Source organism: Leucopleurus acutus (genome assembly GCF_964270905.1).
Source record: "Leucopleurus acutus genome assembly, chromosome: 19".
Lineage (NCBI taxonomy): Eukaryota > Metazoa > Chordata > Mammalia > Artiodactyla > Delphinidae > Leucopleurus > Leucopleurus acutus.
In genome coordinates this window covers 46,310,915-46,337,489 of record NC_139161.1, presented here as the reverse complement: position 1 = coordinate 46,337,489, position 26,575 = coordinate 46,310,915, and the positions used below count along the sequence as shown (strand labels likewise).

At 40.1% G+C, this 26,575-nt stretch overlaps 1 protein-coding gene across 3 annotated transcripts in view; it reads left to right on the top strand.

Annotated features, from left to right (window-relative positions):
* Positions 1-25,857, top strand: part of BLMH (bleomycin hydrolase) — a gene marked incomplete at its 5' end in the record, with an annotated part of 43,285 nt that extends 17,428 nt beyond the window's left edge. For all 3 annotated transcript variants that reach the window (XM_082860179.1, XM_082860181.1, XM_082860180.1), the window contains 6 exons: positions 4,126-4,281; positions 5,166-5,324; positions 5,440-5,507; positions 7,311-7,428; positions 10,077-10,146; positions 24,945-25,857. In XM_082860179.1, the coding sequence (XP_082716305.1) occupies positions 4,126-4,281; positions 5,166-5,324; positions 5,440-5,507; positions 7,311-7,428; positions 10,077-10,146; positions 24,945-25,096 (723 nt within the window). In that variant the 3' untranslated portion in view covers positions 25,097-25,857. The remainder of the gene's footprint in view (positions 1-4,125; positions 4,282-5,165; positions 5,325-5,439; positions 5,508-7,310; positions 7,429-10,076; positions 10,147-24,944) is intronic.
* Positions 25,858-26,575: the final 718 nt, after the last annotated feature.

The window sequence follows — 26,575 nt, the reverse complement described above, 5'->3', positions numbered from 1 at the left end:
AGTCCGCCTGCCGATGCAGGGGACACGGGTTCGTGCCCTGGTCCGGGAACACCCCACATGCCGCGGAGCGGCTGGGCCCGTGAGCCATGGCCGCTGAGCCTGTGCGTCTGGAGCCTGTGCTCCACAACGGGAGAGGCCACAGCAGTGAGAGGCCCGCGTACCGCAAAAAAAAAAAAGAGGTGGTTTAAGGACCAGCTGTTCAGGCTTATAAAACACAAAGTAAATCCTAGTAAAGGAAGATTCTCTCTTGGGAAACAAAACATAAAATGAAAGGCAAACATAACTTCATCTGTAGGCTAATCTGTTTCTGTTAAGATGGTAGAGTCAGGCTCTGTCTTCCAAAATAACACATGAATTAAGAGTCTTTTTATCCTTAATTATAGGCCTAATGTCATAGGCAGGCCTACATCTAGTTTTCTAGCTTTGGTTCAGAGAATAAGTTTGAGTCTTGGTATCAGGTTCCAGTCTGTCCCAAGGCTTTTTGAGGCCTAGAATGAATGCACTGGAGATGATGAAGAGAAATAAATACAATTTCAGTGGCTGATGATAACATATGGATGCCGATTTAGAATTGGGGGATCTTGGACGTGTGTTCCCTAAAGCCCGATAGGGACTGGGGTATCTAATGAATTTACCTAAAGGTCAGTCGGGAGAAGTCCTGGCTACTCAAAACAACTACTAATGTACAGCTAAGGAGTGTCAAAAACTAAGCTCCTTAAGTGGTCTTTCTGGCTGAAAGTGGTGGGGTTGGGCGTATTAAGAAATCAGGCCGTCATAGATCATTCTCTGGTGATTCTAGAGCAGAGGCAGGAGCCAACATTTCTGAAGGGAGTGGAGGGTAAAGTGAGGGAAGAGGGTGGTGTCTATCAGATTAAGGACAGCAGAGTTCTCCAGAGTTGGGGTCCAAGGAGACGAGGGGAAGGAAAGGTTTATTTCTTACAAGCTATAGCTTTGTTTTATTCTCTAAGCCTTCCCTTTTGTTCTGCTTTTAGGGTCTGCCCAGTTTGAACTCCTAAATTTAAGTTTTACACCAGTCACTGGAGAAGAACTTTCAATTTAAGAAAACTGTTTTAAATGTGGTTCTTCTAGTGTTTGTTGGGATACGTCTAAGGTCTAGTTTCTGTCCCTGGTAGATTAAGTCTAGCAGGGGAGACAGTAGAGAAACACAAATGACACTATGGAACCAAATGTTAATTTTTCTAGCTCACACTAATTTCTCCCTTCTCTGAATACTTCTGACATAAAAATTTAATTAGTGAAAACTTTCTGGAAAAGGGTCATCCTGCACTGAGCTTTTTTTTTTTTTTTTTAATTTTTGTTTTTTGGCTGTGCCACATGGCTTGCGGAGTCTTAGTCCTCTGACCAGGGATTGAACTCGGGCCCTTGGCAGTGAAAGTGTGGAGTCTTAGCCACTGAACCGCCAGGGAATTCCCTGCACTGAGTTTTATAGCATGGGAGTAGGATTGGGTTTTGAGGAACAGAAGAGACAGTAAAGTTATGAAGGTGACAACGAGCTGAGTGCATTGAGTGGACAGTAAGGAGAGACATAGACAGGCCTGACGGGTGAGCAGGCTCCATGATGGGAAATAAGGTTGGGTGAAGTTACAGAGAGCCTTTAAAATCCAACCGTGTTCATCAGAGAAATGCAAGCTAAAGCCACATTGGGGATACCATTACTTACCCACCAAAATGGCTAAAATTAAAAATACAGTGCCAGGCTTGGCAAGAATGTATGGTTAGAACCACTGGAACTCCCTTCCTTTGCTGGAGAGTATGTAAATTCCTTCAAGCCCCTGGAAAACCGTTTGGATAAAAATATTCTTAGCTGCTTTATAGATAACCCTACACTGAAAACAACTCACATGTCCACCAACACAAGTGAATAAATTATAATATATTTACACAGCAGTGAAGACAAATTAGTGATACCCACAGCACCATGAGTGAATCTTACAGGCATTATGTCAACAAAGGTTGCCATACACAGCAAAGAATATGCTGTGTGATTCCATTTATATGAAATTAAAGAACAGGCAAAAATAATCAGTGGTTATATAAGCCAAAATGATGCTTAAACAAAAAAAATGATGCTTACCTTGGGGAAGGTGTGGTTATTGATTAGAAGGGAGCGAGGGAACCTTTGGGACCCTGGAAATATTCTGTATATTGATTTGAATGGTGGTTACATGGGTGTATACGTATGTAAAAAATTGAACTGAGCTGTATATGTAAGATTAGTGCACTTTGCATACCTGTTGAATGTATGTTATGCCGAAGTAAAAAAACGAAGACAAGTAGATCAGGTCATGGAGTTTAGATTTGTTATGGGAGGTAATAGGAAAGCATTATTGAATCTTCAACAAAGAAGTGACTTGAAGAAAGGGTGGTACTTCTGAAATTATTCATCCTGTGGTGGAGAGTGGAACAGTGTTCACATCATTTATCATATCTAGGTCAGATATAGTGCTAGATGCTATAGGAGATACAAAATATCCATGACCTGGTCCTTATCCTTGAGAAGTTTATGACATTTTGTAAGAGACAGGTTATAGGAAACTCAGAAAGTTACAGTAAACGATAAATGCTTAATTCATGGTGTTATAGAAATAGTGCTGAGGTCAGACCTGGGTTCAAATCCTAATTTTGCGATTTATTGGCTTTAGGACTTCAGTCAAGCTATTTATTTCCCTGAGCCTTGGTTTCCTTATCTGTAAAATGTGAACAATACCTACCATTTTTTTTTAGAGGATTGAGAGATATGATATTTAAAAATTGTAGTACAGCACAGAAAACAGTCAATAAATGTTCCCTTTTTTGTTTTAAACCCTGTGCCAATGGAGCAATACTTTTTTTTTTTGGACAGTGTGTGACGTCAGTTTAGACCATGGTTCTGCCAGTTACTAGCTATGTGATCTTAAGTAGGTTACTTAGTTTCTTTGAGTCTCAATCTCTTTTGGGGGAAGAAAAGAAAAAGGAGGGGAAATTATGCCTTGAGAGAGTTCTGTGAGAATTAAGTTAACCTAGCAGATATATAGTATCTAGCACAAAATAGTCACACTTAATAAATACAGGATCCGTTTCTTTTGACTGTATTGGAGTATATCAATACAAATGTATGGAGCAAATAATACAGGTAATAAGATTGGATTAGGGTGGTGCCTGGGGTGGAGAAAGAAGAAGCAGGTCATAGTGTGTATTTTTTAAAAGATAAAGCAAATTTGATACAGAAGAGGAAGGTATGTCTATACTTCTATTTTTGTCTTTCTATAAGATGAAAATAATATAAAATACTGAAATATCCTTGGATTGTAATAATGCTAATTGAAGGTTTTATGACATCATTGGATAGTATGTTTAGGTCTCACAACCCAAAAACTGGTACCTTACTACTAAATTTAGTCTTGTTCTAATAATAATTTTAATAGACATTGTCATCTAAGCTCCACCAAAAAGTTAATGACTTTTCTGCGAGTAGAGACCCCTGTCACAATCAAAGCAAAACCTAGAAGCATAAAGGGAAGGAAATCCATAAAATGTATGTAATTATTTGTTACTTGAAATATAATCAGCAGGGCTTCCCTGGTGGCGCAGTGGTTGAGAGTCCGCCTGCCGATGCAGGGAACGCAGGTTTGTGCCCCGGTCTGGGGAGATCCCACATGCCGCGGAGCGGCTGGGCCCGTGAGCCATGGCCACTGAGCCTGCGCGTCGGAGCCTGTGCTCCGTAACGGGAGAGGCCACAGCAGTGAGAGGCCCGCGTACCGGAAAAAAAAAAATTAAAAAAAATAAGAAATATAATCAGCAGAGCAGCAACCCAGGTCTTGTTGTGTATCAGTAGTGAGTGATTTCTTTGCTAAGGAAGTTTAACTTGCAGGGCAAATACTAAGCACTAAATATTAACATTTCAGAATTGTATTGTTCACAGTGTTTATTTAAGAACTCTTAAATAGCTGATATCAAATCCTGGACATCAACCTTCCAATTTTTGGAGCAATATTAGATTTCCTGTGAAATTTCTGGCTTGAACTTAGCCACTGATTTCTTGTGTTTCCGAAGCTAGAAGAAAATGAAGAGGTAAAAAATACTGCTTCTCCCTAGCCATCGCTCATCTGTCCTCCTTTTTTCCAGATATTCAGAGTGGTGTGCATCTGTTTGGGTAATCCACCAGAGACGTTTACCTGGGAGTATCGAGACAAAGATAAAAACTATCAGAAGATTGGCCCCATAACACCCTTGAAGTTTTACAAGGAACATGTCAAGCCACTCTTCAATATGGAAGATAAGGTTGGAGACTGGCACTGGCAGCCACTGGCTGTTTACTTTCAAATGCCTGTTGACTACAAGAAAGAATACACGATTCCTGGGTTCCCATGCATGGTCATCAAACTAGACACTAAACACAATTTTTCCTCCTTCCTCTGAGGTATTTTATGTACCAATTCAGTTGGTCATATTAGGATCCCCAGTGCTCCTCTTCAGAGACTTTTCTAACTATGGGCCAGCAGTCAGTTTAATTCCCATATGCTCCCCTGATTTGGGCCCTGAGTCATTCTCAGGTGCGAAGACAATAAAAGTATACTGGGTGTTTCTTACCATGGGTTCAGAGCATCACTCTACTGTGGGCCTCTCTCGGGACTCTCTTGCAGAAGGGAGCAGTGTCGCATCCTCGTTTTTCCCACTCACTTCAGGGCTTCTCCACCTGCCTAGCAAGATGACTAGAGCCCCTTCTTCATTGACATCTTGACCGTCTTAAAAGCACATGGCGTTGTTTTATGATTGGAGTCCCAACTCAGTTGTGGTACTGCCAGATGTTGAGCCTTTCTGGTAACTTGAGAGCAGAGGTCTTGTAGTGATGGACTCGTGAATTGCCATCTTGCCTTACTCAGTGCACACAATTCTGCAGAATTAGTTTTGGGGTGATTCCTGCCAGTAGGAGAAACAAGTTGTTGCAACTCCCAAATATGTCCCTTATACTAATTAGAATATACAGGGACCTCTCTCACATGACCTTGCCACCTTTTGTTTCTCATTTAACAATGTGTAATGCTTGTTCTTGTAGGCAGAGGCGCTAAGCTTGATAACAAATATATGAACTTAAAGGAGAGGTCTGTATCTTGCTTCACACTCCTGGTTTTATGTTCTAATCAACATGTTCTTGATCTCAATAGATTTGTTTAGTGAATGACCCTCGGCCCCACCACAAGTACAGCAAACTTTACACGGTGGACTACTTAAGCAACATGGTTGGAGGGAGGAAAACTCTATATAACAACCAGCCCATTGACTTATTGAAAAAGATGGTTGCTGCCTCCATCAAAGATGGAGAGGTTGGTATTGTTTCTTTGTCTTCTGCATAGGGGTTAAAACCTTTTCCTCCAACTTTTTTGGTGTAATAGGAAGAACTTATGTTGACTTCTTTCTTCTTCTTTCCTCTATTTCTAGGCTGTATGGTTTGGCTGTGATGTTGGAAAACACTTCAGTGGCAAGTTGGGCCTCAGTGACATGAATGTGTGAGTGCAAGAAATTTAAAATAGAAAATCAGTTGTGGGTTGTGACTGTTGGAGTGCATTCTTGGTACGAAGTGACTCAGCTCAGGTTCACTCAAAGATTAAGGTTGGCCTGAGGGTGGGTCTGTTTCTTTCTATTTTGTAGAGTTTGAGGATTCATAGCAGAAACTCCACATATTTATATGCTCTAACCTGGGAAGTCAAGATCGTACTTCACATCTGAGTTGAAATTGTTGGATGTTCCTAAAAAGTCATCCTACATGAGAAAGACACTTAAAAAAAATTTGTTTTGATATTAAAAAAAAATAATGTAACACTCAAAGTAATATTGTAAAAGATACAATCAATGTGATGCCAAGTATTTGATACCAAGTATTTATCAAAGATACCACATACTTTTTGTCTTTATTTTTGTACAATAATTACTTTTTAAAAGACAACTTAAGGGACTTCCATGGGTGGTCCAGTGGCTAAGACTCCACACTCCCAATGCAGGGGGCCCGGGTTCAATCCCTGGTCAGGGAACTATATCCCACATGCTGCAGCTAAGAGTTCACATGATGCAACTAAAAGATCCCACATGCTGCAACTAAAGATCCTGCATGAGGCAATGAAGATCCTGTATGCGGCAACTAAGACCTGGTGCAGCCAAATAAATAAATATTTTTTTAAAAAAAGGCAACTTAAAAGTTGGATTACTGGGACTTCCCTAGTGGCACAGTGGTTAAGAATCCACCTGCCAATGCCAGGGACACAGGTTCGATCCCTGGTCCTGGAAGATCCCACATGCCACAGAGCAACTAAGCCCGTGTGCCACAACTGCTGAAGCCCGCGTGCCTAGAGCCCGTGCTCCGCAACAAGAGAGGCCACTGCAATGAAAAGCCCGCGCACCACAATGAAGAGTAGCCCCAGCTGGCCACAACTAGAGAAAGCCTGCACGCAGCAATGAAAACACACAATGCAGCCAAAAAAAAGAAAAAAAAAGTTGGATTACAAAAGGTTATAAAAATAATAGTAACTGATTACTGTGTAAATCTGCTTAGTGCGTTTGGGGTTATAATTAAAGGTTTTCCAGATCTCTTGTTTGCTATTTGAGCCTTCTTAACTACTTCTATTGCTTTGATACCTTATGTATTTTGTCTTTATGACAACTAGGACTAATATGCATACATACTTTAAAGCATTCCTCCTGTTTGTTTATGACAGTGAAGATTGATTTGTGAACTGAATCATTCAACTTCCTTGACTGTTAAAATATATCACTTTAGTGTTACTTGTAAGTAATTATTACTCGTAGGAAATTGAGTAAATATCTTGACAGTTAACAACAGGAGAAAGGAAATCTGCTAAAAGAGAGAATTCATGAGGTTTTTTAAACTTTGAAAATATTCTCCAATATTTTGACACTATTTATTTAAATTTCACAGTTAGCAGTGGTCTAAATGAATGCAGAAACTGAGTGCTTCTGCCGGCTCAAAAGAGAGCATTTTTGAAAGAAATTACTTCAGAAACTTTTAAGTTTTCTTGCCAAAATGACAATGCAGGCTTATCTTGTCAGCTTTTTGATTTGGGGAATTTATGTTTAATAGCTTTGTATTTTTCTGAGTACTCTTGTGACACAGAGAGAATGGAATCCCATTGAGAGACTAAATTTTGCATGTACCACGTTCTGCAAAGAGCTACAGCCCAGATATATCTGGAGCTGCAAAGCCCCTTCAGGTTCTTCTATGATCCTTTTACAACCAGAAGCCAATTATCCCCCATGATTGTACTCTGTATATTCTGTGCTATTGTTCTCTTTTACAGCTATGACCATGAGTTAGTGTTTGGTGTCTCCATGAAGAACATGAATAAAGCTGAGAGGCTGACTTTTGGTGAGTCACTTATGACCCACGCCATGACCTTCACTGCTGTCTCAGAAAAGGTATGACCCTCAGCGTGCCCACTCCAGTGTTTGCATAGATGGATCTACATGCTCCTGCAGACCGTTTATTCCAGCAGAGCTTCTTCATAGTGTATATGATTTCTGTTAAAAGTTAGCAAGACATTGTACCTGCCTCACTTGGGGTTTGGCTGGATGCTCAGAAGTAATAAAAATAGAAACTTTCCATGAGGAGCAGAATTTGTGTCAGCAGGGAGTAAGGAAGTAACTGCTTTTCTGTAACTTTGGAAATTCCTGGTGTGAAAAGAGGTCAGCAAGGGAACTTGGGAGAGGATAACTTCAGTTTAATAAGGAATTAAAATGTACCCTGCAAGTGTTCATATCTTGATGACTTATGTTCAGACTCACCTTCCTTTCATTTGTCATTCAGATTCTTCTGCAGTAAAATGTCAATAACAGTAATTTGTAGACTCCATGCCCATTACTGGATTTATGCAGAGCTTCAGGAAATTGGATGTAAAAAGTATGTTGAATTTCCTATGAAATACTCTGACTAGTAATATCACTGTTTCTAAGACACAGTGTTGGAAACAACAACTGCAGTTTTATTTCACAAATAAGCCTTCCCATTTCTAGGCTGTAGAATAGATATTTACTCCTGTGCTCAGGGATCATAAAGAAGAGAAGACTTCAAAATACTTTAGTTCTTTACCACTGCAAGCAGAAGTGTTCTTTTCCTAGCCTAATTGGAAAGAAAGTCACAGAATAACTACCTTGACCTTAGAAGCAAAATATTAGAAGGAACTTCTCATAAAATACTGTAAATAATGAAATAAAATTCTATAGTAAATAAACTAGAATAAAATACTACTAAAATACTTAGAATAAAATATTATTAAGTTGTTCATATTTATGTTTGGACCTCCTATATTGTAAAATTCAGTGGATTTATAACTAAAGCTCCTTAAAGTTAAACTTTTAAACTATTCAGAGGATTATTAAAACGGAAAACAAACTAAAAACCTTTTAATTTCCAAGAGAGTTTTGGGTTTTATCATTTTCCATCTCTATTATAGAGTATTCCTGTTTTTCAGAAATAAAAATCATACATACTCCATGTCATTTTCTCTGGAACTTCCATTCTTTCATTGGCATGGTTTATTAATATGCTTTTTTTCCCCCTCTGGGAAACGGAGCTACATTACCTGTAAATATTATAAAGCAGAATCGATACTATCATAACTGGAATTTTATATTGAGATTTTTCTCTTCCTTCTACTTTGAGTTTTTGACCACTGCATAACTAGTTTGCACTGCATTTGAATGATAATGCAGAGATAAATGCTAGTAAGTATTCTGGGATATTCTTTCTTGTTTCGGGTTTCTTGGAATCCCTCTGAGGGAGGTCCAGATATTATTCTATATTTGTAGATGACATGGCTTGATCTAGGTCATGCAGGAATTCATTGGCAAAGGAAAGAAGAAACATTTTGAAACTTACTATAATAAATGACTTTAGGTGATATAGATTCTAACAGTTATATTTAAAAGGAAAGTAAAGATGGACTATAATGCAGGGAGTAGAAAACCAAAACATTTAATAAGGTAGCCCCAGAATGTATAGTTTATTGATGTGGTTTTAAAGGTACCTGGGGCTAAGATTAAGGGGTAGGTAGTACAGATAAGGGTGTTTGAAACTTGTGGGTTTGATTGTTGGCTATTTCTGAGACTGAAAATTGCTGAGATTCAAGAAAACTCTCAGGAGTAAAATCAAATCCCATGTAGATGAGACTCGTGCAGTTTTATGCAGGTGGGAGTTGACAGATGAAATCATTAGGAGATAATTCAGGAGCCAGCTCTCTTCTCATGCTACCAAGATTTAAGTTGTTTTGACATCAGCTAATGCCCTGGGTAAACATGGGAGAGAACAGTCTTTTCCCAAGTGCAGCCTTCTTATCCCTCTCTGTGTCACTGTAATAAAGACTATAAATGAAGGTTATCATGATGAGTATTGTTGTCCCTTTAAGAAGATGAAAATTGAGCTTATTTTATTAATGAAGATAGAAGGAGAACGGAACTGCCTGGGTTTTGTTTTATGAAAATAGTGTTTGGTTTGCCATTCAACCTCTATTGTATTAAATTCAATATTTGTGTAACTGAATCAATAAAAGAACACATAGGAGAGTGTCATTACTCGGTTCCCCTAAGAAAGAAAAGTAGGCTGTATTGATGAGAAAGTGTTTGTTTTCTTTTTTAAACTCTTGACTAGGTCTTAGAATCATTTCTAAAATAAATACAGTGGGATACCTCTGCAAAGAATGCTGATTAATTAAAAGCAAGAGTCTCTGGCTTCAGATGGTGTTCACTGCTTTCAGTAATTTAATATTTTGTTTTTTAGCCAAGAGGCATTTTAATGTGCTTATTTTCTGTATACAGTAGAATGTAAAGAAGAAAATAGTATTTATCGCTTTGCTGGGTTTATTGCATTTTCACCCCAAGAGATTCAAACTCCACTTCTATTAGAGTATCCTTTTGGTTATAGTGGAAGATATACGGCCCTGGTCATGTATATCATTGCTGTATAGAGAAGGCTCTTTCTTCTGAGTGGCTGAATAAGAGCTAAAATTACATGACATCGCATCAGGACGGATCTAGTTTCAGACTACACACTGTCATCCACTCTTTTGCAGGATGATCAGGAGGGTGCTTTCGTGAAATGGAGAGTGGAAAATTCGTGGGGTGAAGACCATGGCCACAAAGGTAAGCTTAATCTGGTAATACTAACTCAGAGTGACTAGGTGTGCTCTACTCTCTGCCTCCTAATGTGAAGAAAAAGCTGCCCTAGTGTGGATCATTTTTATTTTTCAGTAATTGGTCCCATTAGCTAGATTATTAGCTAGACTATTCTGGAGAAAAATCTGAGGATCTCGTTTGCCCCCAGGATCCCTATGCCCAGCATGGTAGGCCTGAACTCCCTGGTTGGCTCTGAGATCAGTATGTGCTGGCATTTGTTCCAAACCGTGCTGACCCTAGTAGACCTTCGTACCAGAATCACTTGGCCAGTAAGAAGTTTGAGTGCCCTTTGCCAGGACACTTGCTCTATGGTGTTTGGTGCATTTTCATTTACTGCACTAACTCTAGAATAATCAGAAGCTTTCTAGTGGGAGAATGGGATTGGCAAGAAACTTTAGGCATGTATTGGAGACTCATGAGAAGTTGTGAAGTCTAAAGTTGTGAAGTCTAAATGCTGTGGTTACCATTTAGACGGTTTTATTCTGACAATCAAAACGCAGGCAGAAGTCTTAAGTAAATTATAGTAATTAGGCTTAAAGAAAAACCACAGGTAATATATGAATTGTAGAAAAATAAAAACTACAGATAAGCCAAAAGAGGGGAAAAAAATCTCTAATAATCCTGCTACCCAGCGATCACCATTGATTAACTGTTTAGGGTATATTCTTGCAAATCTTAGAGACCATATTTCTTAAGACTGTTTTTCATAATAGATTTAGTAGATAAAAGCCTTTTAAGGTATTGTTATGCTTTAATTTTTAGAGTTTCAAACCAAAAAGTGGCAACTACCAGAGAATATTATGCATGTCAGCATGTATTTGCTTGTGTGTTATGCGCTGGTCACATCTTGTAGCAGCTGTTTCCCAGAGTCCATATTTCTTACTTTTAGCCAGTGGATTCTGGCTAGGAAGGACACATAAACCACAGCTCTCTAGACTAGTTAGAAGACTGGAAGGAAATAGGTAGGGAATTCAGTGAGATTACCCAGACACTTGGAATCAGACTTCAGCTATCTCACCCAAGCAGCAATCAGCCAGAAATTTTCTTCAAAAAAAGTAAAACAAAATGAAAGAAAAACAAAATAGCGATCTCAGCAACTCTTTACCTGTTGCTTCCCTCTTTGTTTAAGTGATTTTCCAGCTAAGTTCTTTAGAGCGCTAAGATTTCCATGGGTAAAAGGTGGAGGTTTGGAAGTGAGCAGATGGGGCTTCAGTCGTTTATATTTGAAAACTACTGTCTTAGAAGAGCCTTGACAAGACTTGAGTATGCTGCGATTGAGTGGCACAGGCTAGTAGGTGATAGCCAACACCTAGAGGCCATTTAATCTGTCATTTCAAGTCTTTTCATCTCCCCATGAAATGCCCATTGGTGGATTTTGGCAAACTATCCCTGGGATCTGCTGTGAAACTCAGCTCAGTGATTATATGTAAACGAATATTAGCGCTGTTGGTGTGGATCTGTTCATCATCAGGTAGTTGCATGTCCCCCATCTGTGATTTCTGTTATTGTTCTGTGATTATGGGGCACTTGCTAAATTAACTATTATGAATTAAAGTGCAACATATTTTTTTAATTGGTGATTTCTTATAAGATAAATTCATTTTAAGACGCAAAAACATTGGGATCAGGTAGAGGTGGGTATAAGGAAACTAGCAAAAAGATTAAAAACAAACAACTCAGAATTCAGTTATATCCGTTAAGTTGATGATGGTTAAGAAGTGGATGCAACGGAAAAGCTTGTCTTGAATTGGAAGGATTTGGTATTTGTAACATTTTAAAACATAAGCTATTGTTTCAGATGAAACTCTGTAGCTTCTGTTTCATTTTTGGTCTTATTTGGTCCCTGTAAATGGTTTGTTATTATAAAGATTAGTGTCTAGGAAAAGGACTAAAGTTATGGTTTGTTTAGACCAGCCTGGACCCGTTGGCTTGTTTCTGAGATATTTTTCTATCTATAACAGTCACTGAGTTTGTAGTTAGTAGTGATACCCATTTAAGAGAGGATAAACACTTGTAAAGTCAGGCAAAAGCTCTGTGTTCTGTGTAGTGTGAGTTATTGTCTTTATTACTTTGAACCTAAATCCCTACTCTTAAAGAGGATTCTAGGCCACTTTGCTGATTTATTTTTTTCCCATTCAACTGTACCTCTTTACTCCTAACTCAATAAAAGTTTTGCTTCTGCTGATTTACTCATTCTATTATTATGTTGAGAGAGCTGGGGTCTTTTTTTTTTTAAGTTCAAAGGTTATAGCTTATTGCACTATAAAACATTAACCAGTTTTGCTTCCAACCCAGAAGTCTAATATTTAATTATTTACATAATTCTACGAATTTTATCATTTATATTATAAAGCACACATAATTATATCACACACACACATTTTCAAATGTCCTTTGGCTCTTTGAACTGATTGTGTTATCTTACTGGTTCACTCTTGTAGTGAGTTGAATAAAAATCTTTAACACGTGTTCATTTTACATTTGCATTATATCACCATTTTACTTCATAAAATTTACTTTAATGACAATGATACTCCCTTCTTAGTTTTTTTTTTTAACATCTTTAGTGGAGTATAATTGCTTTACAGTGGTGTGTTAGTTTCTGCTGTATAACAAAGTGAATCAGCTATACATAAACATATATCCCCATATCTCCTCCCTCTTGCATCTCCCTCCCATCCTCCCTAACCCACCCCTCTAGGTGGTCACAAAGCACCGAGCTGATCTCCCTGTGCTATGCGGCTGCTTCCCACTAGCTATCTGTTTTACATTTGGTAGTGTATATATGTCCATGCCACTCTCTCACTTCGTCCCAAGAGCTGGGGTCTTGATCCCTGTGGTCTGCCTGTAATCCTTCCTAGTGAAACCTGTCTAGTTAAGACTAAACTAACTTTTTTGTTGTTCTTGAATAACTGAAATGCCTGAGATTATACAGAGTAAAGCATTTCAGTAGAGAGCCAAAAGATAAATTGAACTGAGTGGGGGTAGCGAATAGTTCATTCAAAGCCAAATAAATTATTCTCATGTGTTTCTTGGTAATGTTCTTTCTGACTTAACAGGAAGGAAGGAAAGAAAACATGATCTAATTTAATTGGCACACTTGGCCTGACCTTAGGAGAATATGTAGTATGTTATTATGCAGGCAATATGTGTTTACCCCAGCAGGGCCCTCCCGTCTGTCATCCTGGTGGGCATTGGCTGCCATGTCTGAGACAGAACCTCTTTGATGCTCTTTCAGGAGACAGGACAACCATAAACAGCATCGCTAGGATTTTGTTTCTGTAGATAACATTGTTAACAGTTTGTTACTGTTCTCTATGGGGTTTCTGCTTGTTAAGATTGATGGTTTCTTAAAAAGCAATGTTGATAATACTACAAGCTGGAGGTGAACAGAGCAGAGATACCTGGGCAGGCTGCCTTTTCCCTCTGCCCAGTTCTGGCTTTGGTCTTTCCCATTGATCATGAGACTAATAATTGAATCAGATAACCTGACTGTTTCCTAAAGGGGACAAATATTACCTCTGACCACTAGACACATAAAGGGAGAAATAAATTCTTATCTTATTGAAGCCATTGGGTTACTTCATATTGGGGAAGTATTCTAGTATTCTAGAATTCTAGTATTCTTAGTCAGATGGACTGAAAATCGGATACATATCTAAGATGGTGTACAACCAACGTGGCTTTCTTTTCTCCCCTACTTCTTGAAGTACTTGACTGTATGTTTATGGATCACATTAGAAATGGATTTCATAGTTGAATGAGGGAACAGACCTTGGGACTTGGTACATTGTCTTTCATTTTGAAAAGTTGATAGGCTTGTTAGAATCAAGTAGTTTGTAAAATGTTTAAAAATTTAAAATAGGGGTGATAACCTTTGGTGCTTCTTACTCTTAGTCAGAAATTCATCTGAGAAGAGCATAATCTTTAAGCCAAAGTGACCTACAGGTCATCTCACTAAAAAGTGGTAGAGCCAGAATTATAATTCAGTCTGACATTAGAGCCTGTTTCTTAATCACTAAACTGTGCTTCCTCCAAGCTTCTCTGTTCTAGTAACATCTAGTCTACTCATGGGCATACCAGATCAATTTATGAACTTGGTGACCAGAAACTAGTGGCTACGGGGACATAAAACTTGTATAAAGTATCTGGAGACGAGTAAATGTCTGCTGTCAGGAGAAAGGGCTCTTAGAGCACTGTTTATGTCTGGGAATCTGAACAAGGAGGGGAGGATGGAGCATCTCGTGAGCGGTTTGTGTCCAGAGTTAGCACATCGTGAGTTGGGCAAGTGAAAAACTGTATGTAACCACCAAAAATTTCCCAGGATTATTTTGTCGATGCTGCTTTATAAAATGGTTCTTTGTTTTTGTTTCTGTTTTTTTTTTAACTTTTTATCATGGACAATTTCAGGCATATACAAACAGAATAGTATTAAGAAGTCCCCATGTGCCCATAACCCAGCTTCAATAGTTATCAACATTCTGCCATGCATATAACAAAAGTGTTGATACTCAGTAAATTAAATTCTTGGATGGTCTCCCTAATGAACCAGTCTTATTACGGAACTTCTTTTTATGATTGATTCACTTAGTCATGAGATGATATTCCAGTTCTAAAGTCTGATACATTAGAGCTCTGAAGGTAGAATTATCATAATATAGTTCTTAATGCTTATAGTCTAGTTTCTTAATATGCTGAATAATACAACTTTTTAGTAAAGTTAGGAGGAATATTATTTTCTAACTCTGCAGTGGTCATTGAAGGAAAACCTTTATCTTTTAAAAGTTTGTTTCTCTACATTTTCATTTTGAACCAAGATTAGTTTTCATTTTTCAAATTGTTTTTGTGCCTTTTTCAGCTTCAACTTTGAAGTTGTTTTTAACTCACATTCTTCATCTTTCCTTACAAATAAGCCTTTCTGTTCCTGATTTTATTTTAGTAAAATTTCCAGACTTCCTCATAAAAGGGAGTCTCTTGATGATTTCAGTTAAAGAGGCTTTGGCATGTTAGAGATTAATCTGGAAAGAAACTTATGTGGCTGATTCACATTACATCTGGACTTCTGCTGCTTTCTAAAAACCAAAAGAATGGCCTTTAAATTGCCTCACCATGTGATTTGGGGAACAGTATGTCCAAAGCCAGGCACAAATTCATCATATCCTTCATATAACGTTATATGGTGGAACCAAGAGAGACAGTTACTACTTTCTTGATTATAGATCCTGCGCAGTCATTTGTCTCCTTATGGTTTCACATTTCTCTGTCAGTAACACGGATAATGACTAATTTCCTTATGAGGCCCTATAGTTTATATATAGCCATCAAACTGTATACTGTTATATAACTCTAAAAAGTTCAATGAATATTCCATATTTCTGTCAGAGGTACTCAGGACATAGAGTTCATAACATCTTGCTTCATAAGAATTCAACATTTGCTAATGTATTTGTCTCTTTTTCCCTCACAGCATCATGTAGAGTAACTCAGGATATGAACACCCATGTTTGATGTGAAAAAATGAAAACACGCTGAGAGGTTTTAACTTGTTCAGGTTGCACAGTGTCAGAGAGAGGATTGGAATTCAGATTTCTTAATGTGACACAGGCAGCTTCCCTAAAAATGTATATTACCTATGAAAGATAACCAGTTATTTGCAGATCAGTTTGAGATTTAGTGGATTTCTAGCACAGATAATATAATTATAGACAATATTGAGCTGGACTTGCAGAAATAAGAGAAAATTATATGAGGTAAAAGTGGATGCTTCTGATTTCCTGTAAAAGAGCAAGATACAAATTTGTTTTGTCACCTCAGGGTTTTCATGTCTCTCCAGGCTTGGAAAAAGCGCTGCTACTGTCAGATTCGGGTATCTGAGTTCTTTCAGAGGGACTCCTCATCCTCCATCTCCATTCACCAACGAACCTGCATGACTCAAGCTAAAAAATAGTTCATGTGAGTGGAACAGAGGAAGATTGACCGTTGCTTCCTTATCAAAGTGTGTGACTAGCAGAGGGCTACCATTTGTGAGAGGGGGACAAACTAGGGAACAGAGGCTCCTCCTAACTTGCAAGCAGGCATTGGTTTCAGGGAGAAATCTCTTCACATTTAATACAGATTTGTGTGTGTGTATTTGCTTTCTCCTGTAGAGAGGATCTGTCATTTTCACCAGATTGTCTCCCAGGTGTGTTTGTATTGCTTTGAGGAGGATAGAGGTTAAGCACAGAACCTGGCACCAGATGCCTGGGCACACATCCTGGCAGTCCCTCCTATTGGCTGTGTAGCCTTGGTCATGGTATTTAACCTTTATAAGCCTTAGTTCTCTGATCTGTAAAATGGGGTTAATAATTGTACCTACCTCATAGGGTTGTTGTGAGAACTGTGCCAGGCATATAAGAGGTGCATGAAAATATTAGCTATTGTTGTTACTGTTGTTAATGTTATCTGTAGACAGGTGAGAGCAGGAGAGCGAGAACATAAGGCTCTTTAATCCTTCCCTCTGGGAGAGGGCTGTCTTAACTTGCCCATGGTTCTAGCGTCAGGTCTCTAAGAATTCAAGACCCTCGTGTGACCACTGGACTGCATACCAGTTTACTGGATGGATGACTCGTCATGTGGGCTTAGTTGCATGAAAGAGAGCAGTGGAGGGGAGTAAACCTAGTGCCCAGGAAAACCCATTAGCAATAGCATCACCTCACATTTATTGATGGGATGCAGGGAACCGTGCACAGACCATGGTGGAACGTATGTCTCTGACCCTCAGAGGAATTTATACTTATTCACCTGGGGCATGGAAGGGGATTTGAAGAGGGCTGTGATAGGACAAAAGTGGCATTCATGGTGTGCTCCTCAGACTGTAAGATGTAGGATAAGTAGACCAAGGAAAGCAAGAGAAGGGATGATTTCTCCAAGAAGGCAGATGACAACAAAAGAGGGGGAACCGGGTAGAGCCCCCTCAGTGGGGAGACAATAGAAAGACATTGAAGCTGAGGTTGTTGAAATGGGTGAGGGGTTAGGGAGAAGTCATGGAACTAGGTGATGTCAGCGAGAACTTGGTGGTAAATAGTGCTGCAGGGCTTCCCTGGTGGCGCAGTGGTTGAGAGTCTGCCTGCCGATGCAGGGGACACGGGTTCGTGCCCCGCTCTGGGGCACGCGGAGCGGCTGGGCCCGTGAGCCATGGCCGCTGAGCCTGCGTGTCCGGAGCCTGTGCTCCGCAACGGGAGAGGCCACAACAGTGAGAGGCCCGCGTACCGCAAAAAAAAAAAAAAAAAATAGTGCTGCAGCAGGGCAGCCAGAAAATGAGTCAGTGGGAGAGGCTTTGGGATTGGACTTTAAGGCAGGTTTTGGAACCTTTAGGAGGGGTGAGGGTAGAAGCCCAACTGTGCTATTAATGCCACATCAGGAACATTTTGTACTTGATTCTTTCAAATGCTATAGGTACAGGGAGTGGGGAGGCCAGGAATTGAGCTGGGGCCATAGAGGCTGTAAATCTTGTTCCGTATGGTGTTTGCAATTTATTATAAAAACAAGTTGCTTTTATAATTATAAGTGCAAAATAATAAAGGGGGTAAACTACGAGAGAGATGGTGAGTGATTGGAACAGGGAAGGCTCCTTAGTGATTCTTCAAAGGTGAGCAGAGTTTTAAGAAAGGTGTTAGGGTTGTGGCTCTTTTGGGAAGCGAAGTGGAAGGCCAAGGAAAGGGGAGCTGAGAAGCGTTGCTCTTGACCTGTGGCGCATGCTTCAGGCCAGTCCGAGGCCTGGGGCCAAGAAATAATGTGGCCTGCCATCAATGGAGCTTTTGAGGAATGATCAGAAAGCAGGCTTTGTCTGAACCAAATAGGAGTAATGATGTTTGGGGTTAGAGAGAAGTCGTTGAGTTTTGGTGAGGAAACAGACCCTTGGATGACACCTCAAGTTGTGTTTTCTCCTCCTGTCCAACATCAGAGACCCTGGCGGGATTTTGTGTGATCTCGGACTTGCCTGGCTCATGCCCACAGTCCAGGGAAACAAAAAATCAGACTGGTTGGTGTGCTGCCTTCTCTCCTCAGCCCAGAGGTGGACAGGCTTCTTCTGGACTCCTTAGCAGAGGGCACGTCCTCAGGAAGTGTGCACTTCTGCAGACTGAACTTTGTTGTGGTTTGATGGTTTAAAAAAATGGAACCCACAAACCAAAACAACCCTCTTTCCCAACCACATTTTCCATTCTGCCTTCTTACCAGGGAAACAGAATCTTCTGTAGCCTTTGTTTCTGAAAGAGGCTACAAGTAATATCCAGCTGTAAGAGTATCCCTTCTCTTATCAGCAAAAAGTTCAGGAACTTGAACTACAGACCAGACATTTGTGTTATACTCTGGAGGAAAAAGAAGCTTCTCCTCAGATCAGTGTCCAGATATCTGTCTTATAAGTAGTGGGTTTGTTTCTTTTTGAAAAACGTCCAGCCCATCCTGTTCTCCAGCCTTCTAAATAAATGCACTTAGAACACATGACATCTCTTTGATTTAAAGATACAAAATACCTCATAAATGGACCCCGCAAAACCTGGGCTCATGGCTCTTGATGTGGGGTGTGTGAGCAGATGGGACCTGGTTCCAGACAGTGCCTATATGAGGAGCTAGATTAAGCAGTTATCTGTTGGCCAAAGTCATAACTACCTGCCACTCTCTTTGCCCCCCTGAGTGCGGAAGCTGAGCCCCATGGGAAAGACCGAATTTGAAGTTAAGACCTGGATTTCAGTTTGGGCTTTAATTACTTACTGGCTATGTGACTTTAAACAGCTCATACCAACCCCGCCTGCCTTGTAGTGTTGCTGTGAGGATTAAAATCAAAACAAGGATAGTGGATGTAAAATTGCCTTTTTTTTTTTTTTTCGGTACGTGGGCCTCTCATTGTTGTGGCCTCTCCCGTTGTGGAGCACAGGCTCCGGACGCGCAGGCCCAGCGGCCATGGCTCATGGCTCATGAGCCCAGCCGCTCCGCGGCATGTGGGATCTTCCCGGACCGGGGCACGAACCCGTGTCCCCTGCATCAGCAGGCGGACTCTCAACCACTGCGCCACCAGAGAAGCCCTAAAATTGCATTTTGAAGTCTAAGCTCCCTACAGCTCCCTGTGTGTGTTTTGTTTTATTTTGCTTTCTAAGGTATAATTCTTTTAATAAATAATAAAATTACATTGTTCCAAAATCAAAATACAAAAAAGTATAAAAGGGGAATCTTGTTTCCATCTCTGTCACTCTCTACTCCTTTCACCTCCCCTTCTTTCAGTTTCCCATTTCTGTTCATTTCTATTGTATCCTTCCAGTGTGTTTTAGTGCAGCAAAGGTAGCATACCTTATGCCCCACTCTGCATCTTGCTCTCACTTCACTTAACAGCATGCCTTTGGGGCCTGTCAGTATGTTTTCACATCAGTACAGCTTCATTATCTTCCATTGTCTGGATGTACCGTACTTTATTTAGCCAGTTCCCTTACTAATGGAACTTGGGTCATTTCCAGGCTTTTGCTATTACAAACTATATTGCAGTGAGTTAATATCATACAATGATTAGAACAGTGCCTGACAATAGTAAGAGCTGAATAAATATCAACTATTATTGTGCCTAAATAAACATGTATTGTCTGCATGTAAGTACTGTTTTGTCTGTAGGATGAAGTTCCAGAAATGGCATTGCTTAGTGAAGAGGGTAAATGCATTTGAATTTTTTCTAGGTTGCCAAATTCCATTCCATAGGGATTGTGTCTTTTTGTACATTGGCAGCATACTCTGTACAAATGTAAGGCGTGCTTTACACAGTGGGTAACCAACAGAAGTGGTTGACAGATGGTCTCTACTTAATTACCTGTTGAAATTGTGTATGTTCATAGCTGGGGACTAGACTGTGCCGAGGCCTTACTGAGTGGTCGATTTTTCACTGAGTTTGTGTTTCTTATGTTTTCTTACCACTAACCCTACTTTTCTCTCTTATTTATTTTTTTAATATAGTAGCAGGAAAATGTTTATAAGCATAACAAAAAAGTTAGAAGTCATAAAGGAAAAGATTGATAAATTTGACTTCATAAAATATAAAAAATTTTAGTATACTAGAAAAATACATCATCAACTAAATTAGAAGGCAAATTGCATAGTAGTATAAAAAGTTTGCAATCATTATAATATATTAATATAGAGAGCACTATTACTGATCACTGTGAAAATGACAAACACACCAGTTAAAATTAGGCAGAGGTCCGAAACAGACTCTTTATAAAAGCAAACTGTAAATAGCAAGCACACACAGACAGAAGTTCAAATTGAACCCAAAAAGGAAGTTGTAGTTATATGTACCAAGTATTGATGAGGATATAAAGAAATTAAATAGATAATTAAGGATGTACACAAAGGTTTAATTACAAAAGTGTTTATAGCGGTGTTGTTTCTAAGCCTAAAAAAACAATCCAGATTCCAACAGTAAGGGATTGATTAAATACATTTTGGTTTTATTCATACAAATTCAGCTTAAAAATTAAGATGTAGATAGATGTATTTTTTTATCAATGTGAAAAGAGCAATACTGGAAAACAGCATGTGTGGTACTCTAATAATAGAGCACGTGTGATGTCTCATTTTTATTAAATGTACAGAAGCTAAATGTACAGAGTATATGCAGAGACTTTTATCAGAGGATGATAAGTCTGAATAGGGCTTATCCCAAGGTGGTGGGATTGTAGGCAGTTTTAAAATTTATATTCATCTTCTTACCATCCACCTCTTCCTTCTTTTTCTCATCTTCCTCATCCTCCTGTGTTTCCATACTTTTTTATAATGGACATTATTTATTTGGGTAATCTTTAAGGAATCAAAAAGCAATATAACATTTCAGAATTTTGAGGGGAAAATCACCTACCCAGTGATATAAAATTATCATTTTGCCTTTTTTTTTTTTCATGTTTTCTCCCCCTGTGTATCTGGATTTTTAACATAGTTATATAGGATATGCCATTTTTATATACTTGTTTTTATATCCATGTTTTGTATCCATGTTGCTATGTAGTCTTTGCAACTTCATCTTAAATGACTGATTAATGTTGGATGAAGTGGTTTCTCAGTATTTATTAGGAAGTTTGAAATACGAAACAAGTGTCAGTAAAGGCTTTGCTTTCCTTTCTGGGAGCCTTTCTTCAGCCTTGAGTTATCTGCATCAGGTGAAAGATTGGCAGTGACTTAATGAGGCTTCAGTCGTCTGGCTTCCTTAGGTCTGCGCTGCCAGACAGATCCATCACAGCAGAGCTGATGACTTGATTTTGTCATACCTTTTTTTAAAATAGCAAAAAAAAAAAAAAATATATATATATATATATATATATATATATATATATATATATATATATATACCACAAATAGTTTGTTATTGAGGTGAAATACTTCATAGAACAAAGCAAAAAATATATCTAATTCGTAAATGATAATATATTTATCACTTTAATTTAGTCTGAGAGGTTTAAAATTTAGACCTTTAGCAGGATTTCAGAAAACTGTTTTCTTAGGGTAAAGTTCTTCTTTCCCTTAAACGAACCCATTCGAAACTCTTCTGTTTCTGAGTGAATTTGGCCTAACCGGCCTAGAGCTGTATCCATAGACACTTTTTCCCCTTACAGACTGATACTGCCCTTTCTCTTTAACAAATACAGAAACATTGCCAGTGTCTTTGAGGGCCTGTTCACTTATTTTATTTCTTCCTCATAGCATGTAAACAAGACAAAGTTTAAACAAAATTTAATTTAGTTCCTAAAGCTTTCTTTATCCATTTATCTGTTTCCCTGAATGCCTTGTTCCCTGAACCTCGGGATCCTTGGAGCAGATTTTTTGTTTTCCTTTTTTTTTTTCTTTTTTCCTTTTTCCTTTGGGGAACACCAGTTTCTAATGGCCAGAGTACATAAGGGCTAGAAGCTGCAACTTTTCTCAAATCGAAATGGCCTCTTTCATCCTGCCTGAGTGGGTACCTTACTGCTCCTCTGCACAGCCCTCACTTGGGTTTTAGACACACTGATCCTAATCTTCTCAGTCAAACTCCAAGACACGCAGTATCAACAGTTACAGCGGCCACAAGTTCATTACCTACCCAGGGCGCAGTTACTTGGCAGCCACCTAGACTGTGAGGTTTCTGTGGGCCCCCAAAGAACTCATATCCTGAAAAGAGAGACTAATCAAGGCAGGCCCTCTTGGCAGGGACACTGAAAGGGTGGATTACAATTGATAGGAGTTTTAATTTGTAAGGACTTACTCTTATCTCCTGCTTTTGGAACAAGATGGTGTAGATGTACTTATTGTCCATTTTCTCTGGGCATTCTTTGAAGACTCATTTGATTGTGTGATGATAGTATTGTCATAAGGATACAGAATTTTATTACACGAATCTGCCTCTATCCTTCACCTGCCTCACTGCCCCGAGCTCCTCTAAGGATTTATTCAGCGTGCATTAGGGTGAGGGGAAGGATGCCTAATGTCTCAAATGGTGTAGCGTTTAGTAGCCTGGTCTCCTGCCCACGAGAACTCTTAGACAAGGCAGATGCTGACTTTCTCAGGAAGTACTTACTTACATTTCTTGCAGCAAGAAATGGTACTGGTTGGCCCTTCAGCTGACCAAGCTTTGGCTGCTAGAACTTAGTGGCAGTAATGTAGGTGATGGTAGGGGCCAGGGACTTTGGAATGGCACGGGCTACAGCGTTTATCTGTGTTCTTCTTCCCTGAATCTCCTGTTGAGAAAGGAACACTGGATCGTGAGGGGATGAGAGCCCTTGCGCGCTTTCCCGGGCATTTTCTGGTGAGCGTAAACGTGCGGTGCCACATCAGGATGAGCTGTCTTTGACTGCTGTCGCAGGAGCAGAATTGGGCATAGACGAGCTCCCCGAAGCAGTTGTGTTTTCAAGTTAAATAACGTCCTCTGTCACACCATTTAGCTTATAAAATTAGACCTAACCGTCATGATGCCTTTTAATTATTTAAATCAGTCTTGCTTTTAGAGCAGCAGTTCTCAGAGTGTGGTCTGAGGACCCCTGCCGGGCCCCTGGGACCCTTTTAGGGCATCTACAAGGTCTTCCTTCTCCAACAACGTATCTGTGTGAGGCCGGATTTGCTTCATCTACTTCATCCAAAACAACAGATTGCACACAGAAGCAGGTACAAGAATTTAGCTATCTTCTGAATTGTAAAGTAACGCCACTTTCCTAACTAAAATTTATTTTGTTTTGAAAGATATAATTATTTTTCCTAAAAATATATTATTACAATTCACGTTTTTTAATTCTTATTTTTAAATGCACCAGTATTTTTAACTTTCTGTTTTAATTTTTACTACGGTAAATATCAGTAAGTATAACCCACATAAACACCTTTTTAGGGTCCTCAGTAGTTTTAAGTGTACAGTCTTGATCCTGGGGCCAGGAAGTTTGAGAACCAACATACTAGAAGATCACCTTAGGAGAAATACTACCTCCTCTCCCTTCCTCTTGGTCCTGTGTAGTGGGAAATGCTATAGCATAGACCTAGATTTGCACGGACACTTTCAGAGAAAAATTGCTCAAGTGTCCAGTATACAGCAGGTGCCAGATATGATAAGATGATGATGATGATGATGAAGAGGAAGATTGCTAGTTCCTGTGAGTCCTTGGGTGTGTAGGTGCACGCAGTACCCCAGTGTAGGTACACAGTTTTGTCCTCTGTGCTCTTTCCCTGGCCCATCCTTGTTTTAAATACACACTCTTTCATCTCTTGCTTTAATTTTGCTCTTTGTATTAGCAGTGGCTCAGGTGAAGCATTTCCCCCCCTGTTTCAGTTTGCTGGATGTGTGATCCTGAAGAGGAATTTGTGTTGTCCTAGCGGAGCCTGAGATGCAGTCTCCCTGAGGGGAAGAGGCAGGTGTCTAGGATAGGTACCTGATGACACCACACTTTTTCTCAGCTAAGCTCTCAGCCTGGGTTGTTCGTACAGCTGAGCTCCTCTCCAGTCCTGCCACTGGAGAGATCCACAAATCCCAGGGCCTTTGTGAGGAATGTAGGTCGAGCAACTGTCGCGTCGTCCGTTCTGCCTGATCCTCACCACAGATTTCCTCCTAAGAAAGCAGCGACTCCCCCAGTACCATCTGGAAATAAGTGGCTACCTGGGAATGATGATCAGGCCCCATCAGGATCCCCCTAATGGCTTAGCTGGTTGTTGTAGGAATTTATGGTAGAGAGGAAGGAGAGACAGCAGCCACGGATGCTGAGAAGGTGGGTAGGGTAAGAATCGAACTGGTATGCTTGCCCTTCTCACCCAGAGATTAACCCCCTATGTATGTGTGGCTGTATGAACAAGAAACATTTCCACCTACCTTTAGGGTCATTGACCCACCTTCAGCAAGGCAGCCTGGGCAGTGGAATAGCAAGATCTGGTAGCAGCTTTAGGTCCAAGGCCCAGCCCTGAACTTCTGAACCCATGTGACCTGGGTACATCACTTAGTTACTCTGAGCCCCAGTTTTCTAATTGGTAAAAATATAGCCATCCTGTCCTGTCTGCTTCACAGGGTTGCTAATAAGACTTAATCAGATTAAGTGAGATTATAGATGGGAAAGCTGAAAAACATGTACAAATGTTAGTTTTGTAAAAGACTTTCTTGTAGCGCCAGTAAGGCTTCTGCTCTTTGCCCCCTGCCCTCTGCACTCATGAGGCTTGTAAAAGACTTTCTTGTAGCACCAGTAAGGCTTCTGCTCTTTGCCCCCCGCCCTCTGGACTCATGAGGCTTCTGTTCTTTTCTCCAGGTTACCTGTGCATGACAGATGAGTGGTTCTCTGAATATGTCTACGAAGTGGTGGTGGACAGGAAGCATGTCCCTGAAGAGGTGCTAGCTGTACTAGAGCAGGAACCCATTGTCCTGCCAGCCTGGGACCCCATGGGGGCTTTGGCCAAGTGATACTGCCTCCAGCTTTTCCTCCTCCCATGGGACCTGAAGTAGCTGCAAAGGACAGATCCAGGGACTGAAGCCAGAGTTACACAGGTGACTGTGTGTTCCCACGGGACACAGTCAGACTCTTGGATTTCTCCTCCAGGAACCTCTTTGGGAAAGTGTGCTTTATAGTGAAACAAAATATTCTCTAAAGAAAAAAAGGGAAAGATCAGGTCGTACTATATCTACTCTCCTCATCTCCAACAGCTCAGGATCTCTTAGCATTTTAATCAGATGTAATTGTTTGTCTTAACTCTGTCACACCAGTTCGGTTCAGTGTCTGTTTTACAAGGCAGGAGAGGATGAGCAATTGAGGTGTGTGGAGAGAAAACGGACTTACTGCTCCTTGTTCCTAGAGTAGAGTGGGGGGAGGGTGCCCTAATATTTGAGCTCTCAAAACTGCATGCTGCCTGACAGTAACACTGTCCCTCCTAGGTGGCAGTCACTGAATTCGGATTTTTCAAGGTAATTTCATGTGCCTCGAATAGCCCAGGATTGGGAGGTTGATCAACACTGACATGATTCCTTCCTGTTGTTCTGAACTGTGGGGGAGCACAGCTCTACTTGAGTCGTGGTTAAGTAGAGGGTTGGAGAAAGCAGGTGAGAGAACAACCACAAGCTTATCATGATCTGAATTATAACCATCAGAGGGAGCTCTCGCCAAGTGGTTTAACTTCTGCCTCTGGGTTTGGGAGTTGGGTGGGCATGAAAAGGGGATATCCATTCTTTCTGACAACTAGATGGTGCTGAGAAGCTTTTGAATAAAACACTTTGCTAAATGAGAGTACGTTGGCTTATTTGCTCTAAGAAGTGTGTGTTTGTTTAGCTACAAAGGAAAGCAGCCAGGTGACTTGTGTTCTTGACAGTGAAAAAACAGCAAGATGGTTCGGGGCTGCCCTGCTTTAGCTTCTCTGTGGGATGTGTGATCCTTCCCAGCCTGTGCTGATCTTCACTGGCTTCTGCAGAGGGCTTCCAGGCACCATATTTAGGAGGGCTTGTGCCCCTGCCACTTAACCGTTCTTTCACCAAGATCCAGGGTCTCTACAAGGGTGGGAAGTAAGGCTCTGTTAGGTCCAGCCTTAGAATGGGCTGAAGAGTATGTATTTTACTAAGACTGGGCCTTTCTTTCATTGAAAGCAAATAAATACAGCACCCTAATCAACATTTCCATCAGTGCCTGAGTCCCTACCTTTCGGGCTCTCCAAGAACTTTCTCGGTTCTAGCATGGAATATTGTTTGTCATAGCACTTTCCAAGATAACATTAGTTAAAGGCTCGAGCATTAATCAGTGTTTACAATATTCTAATAATCCTGTTCCAAGCAGGATAAATCCATTTCTAGACATATCATGATGAAACCCCAGAACAGGTCTTAAAAGCATCCAGGAAGAAAATACAGATTGCCTGCAAAGAAAAGACAGATTGACAGCTAACTTCTCATCAGCAA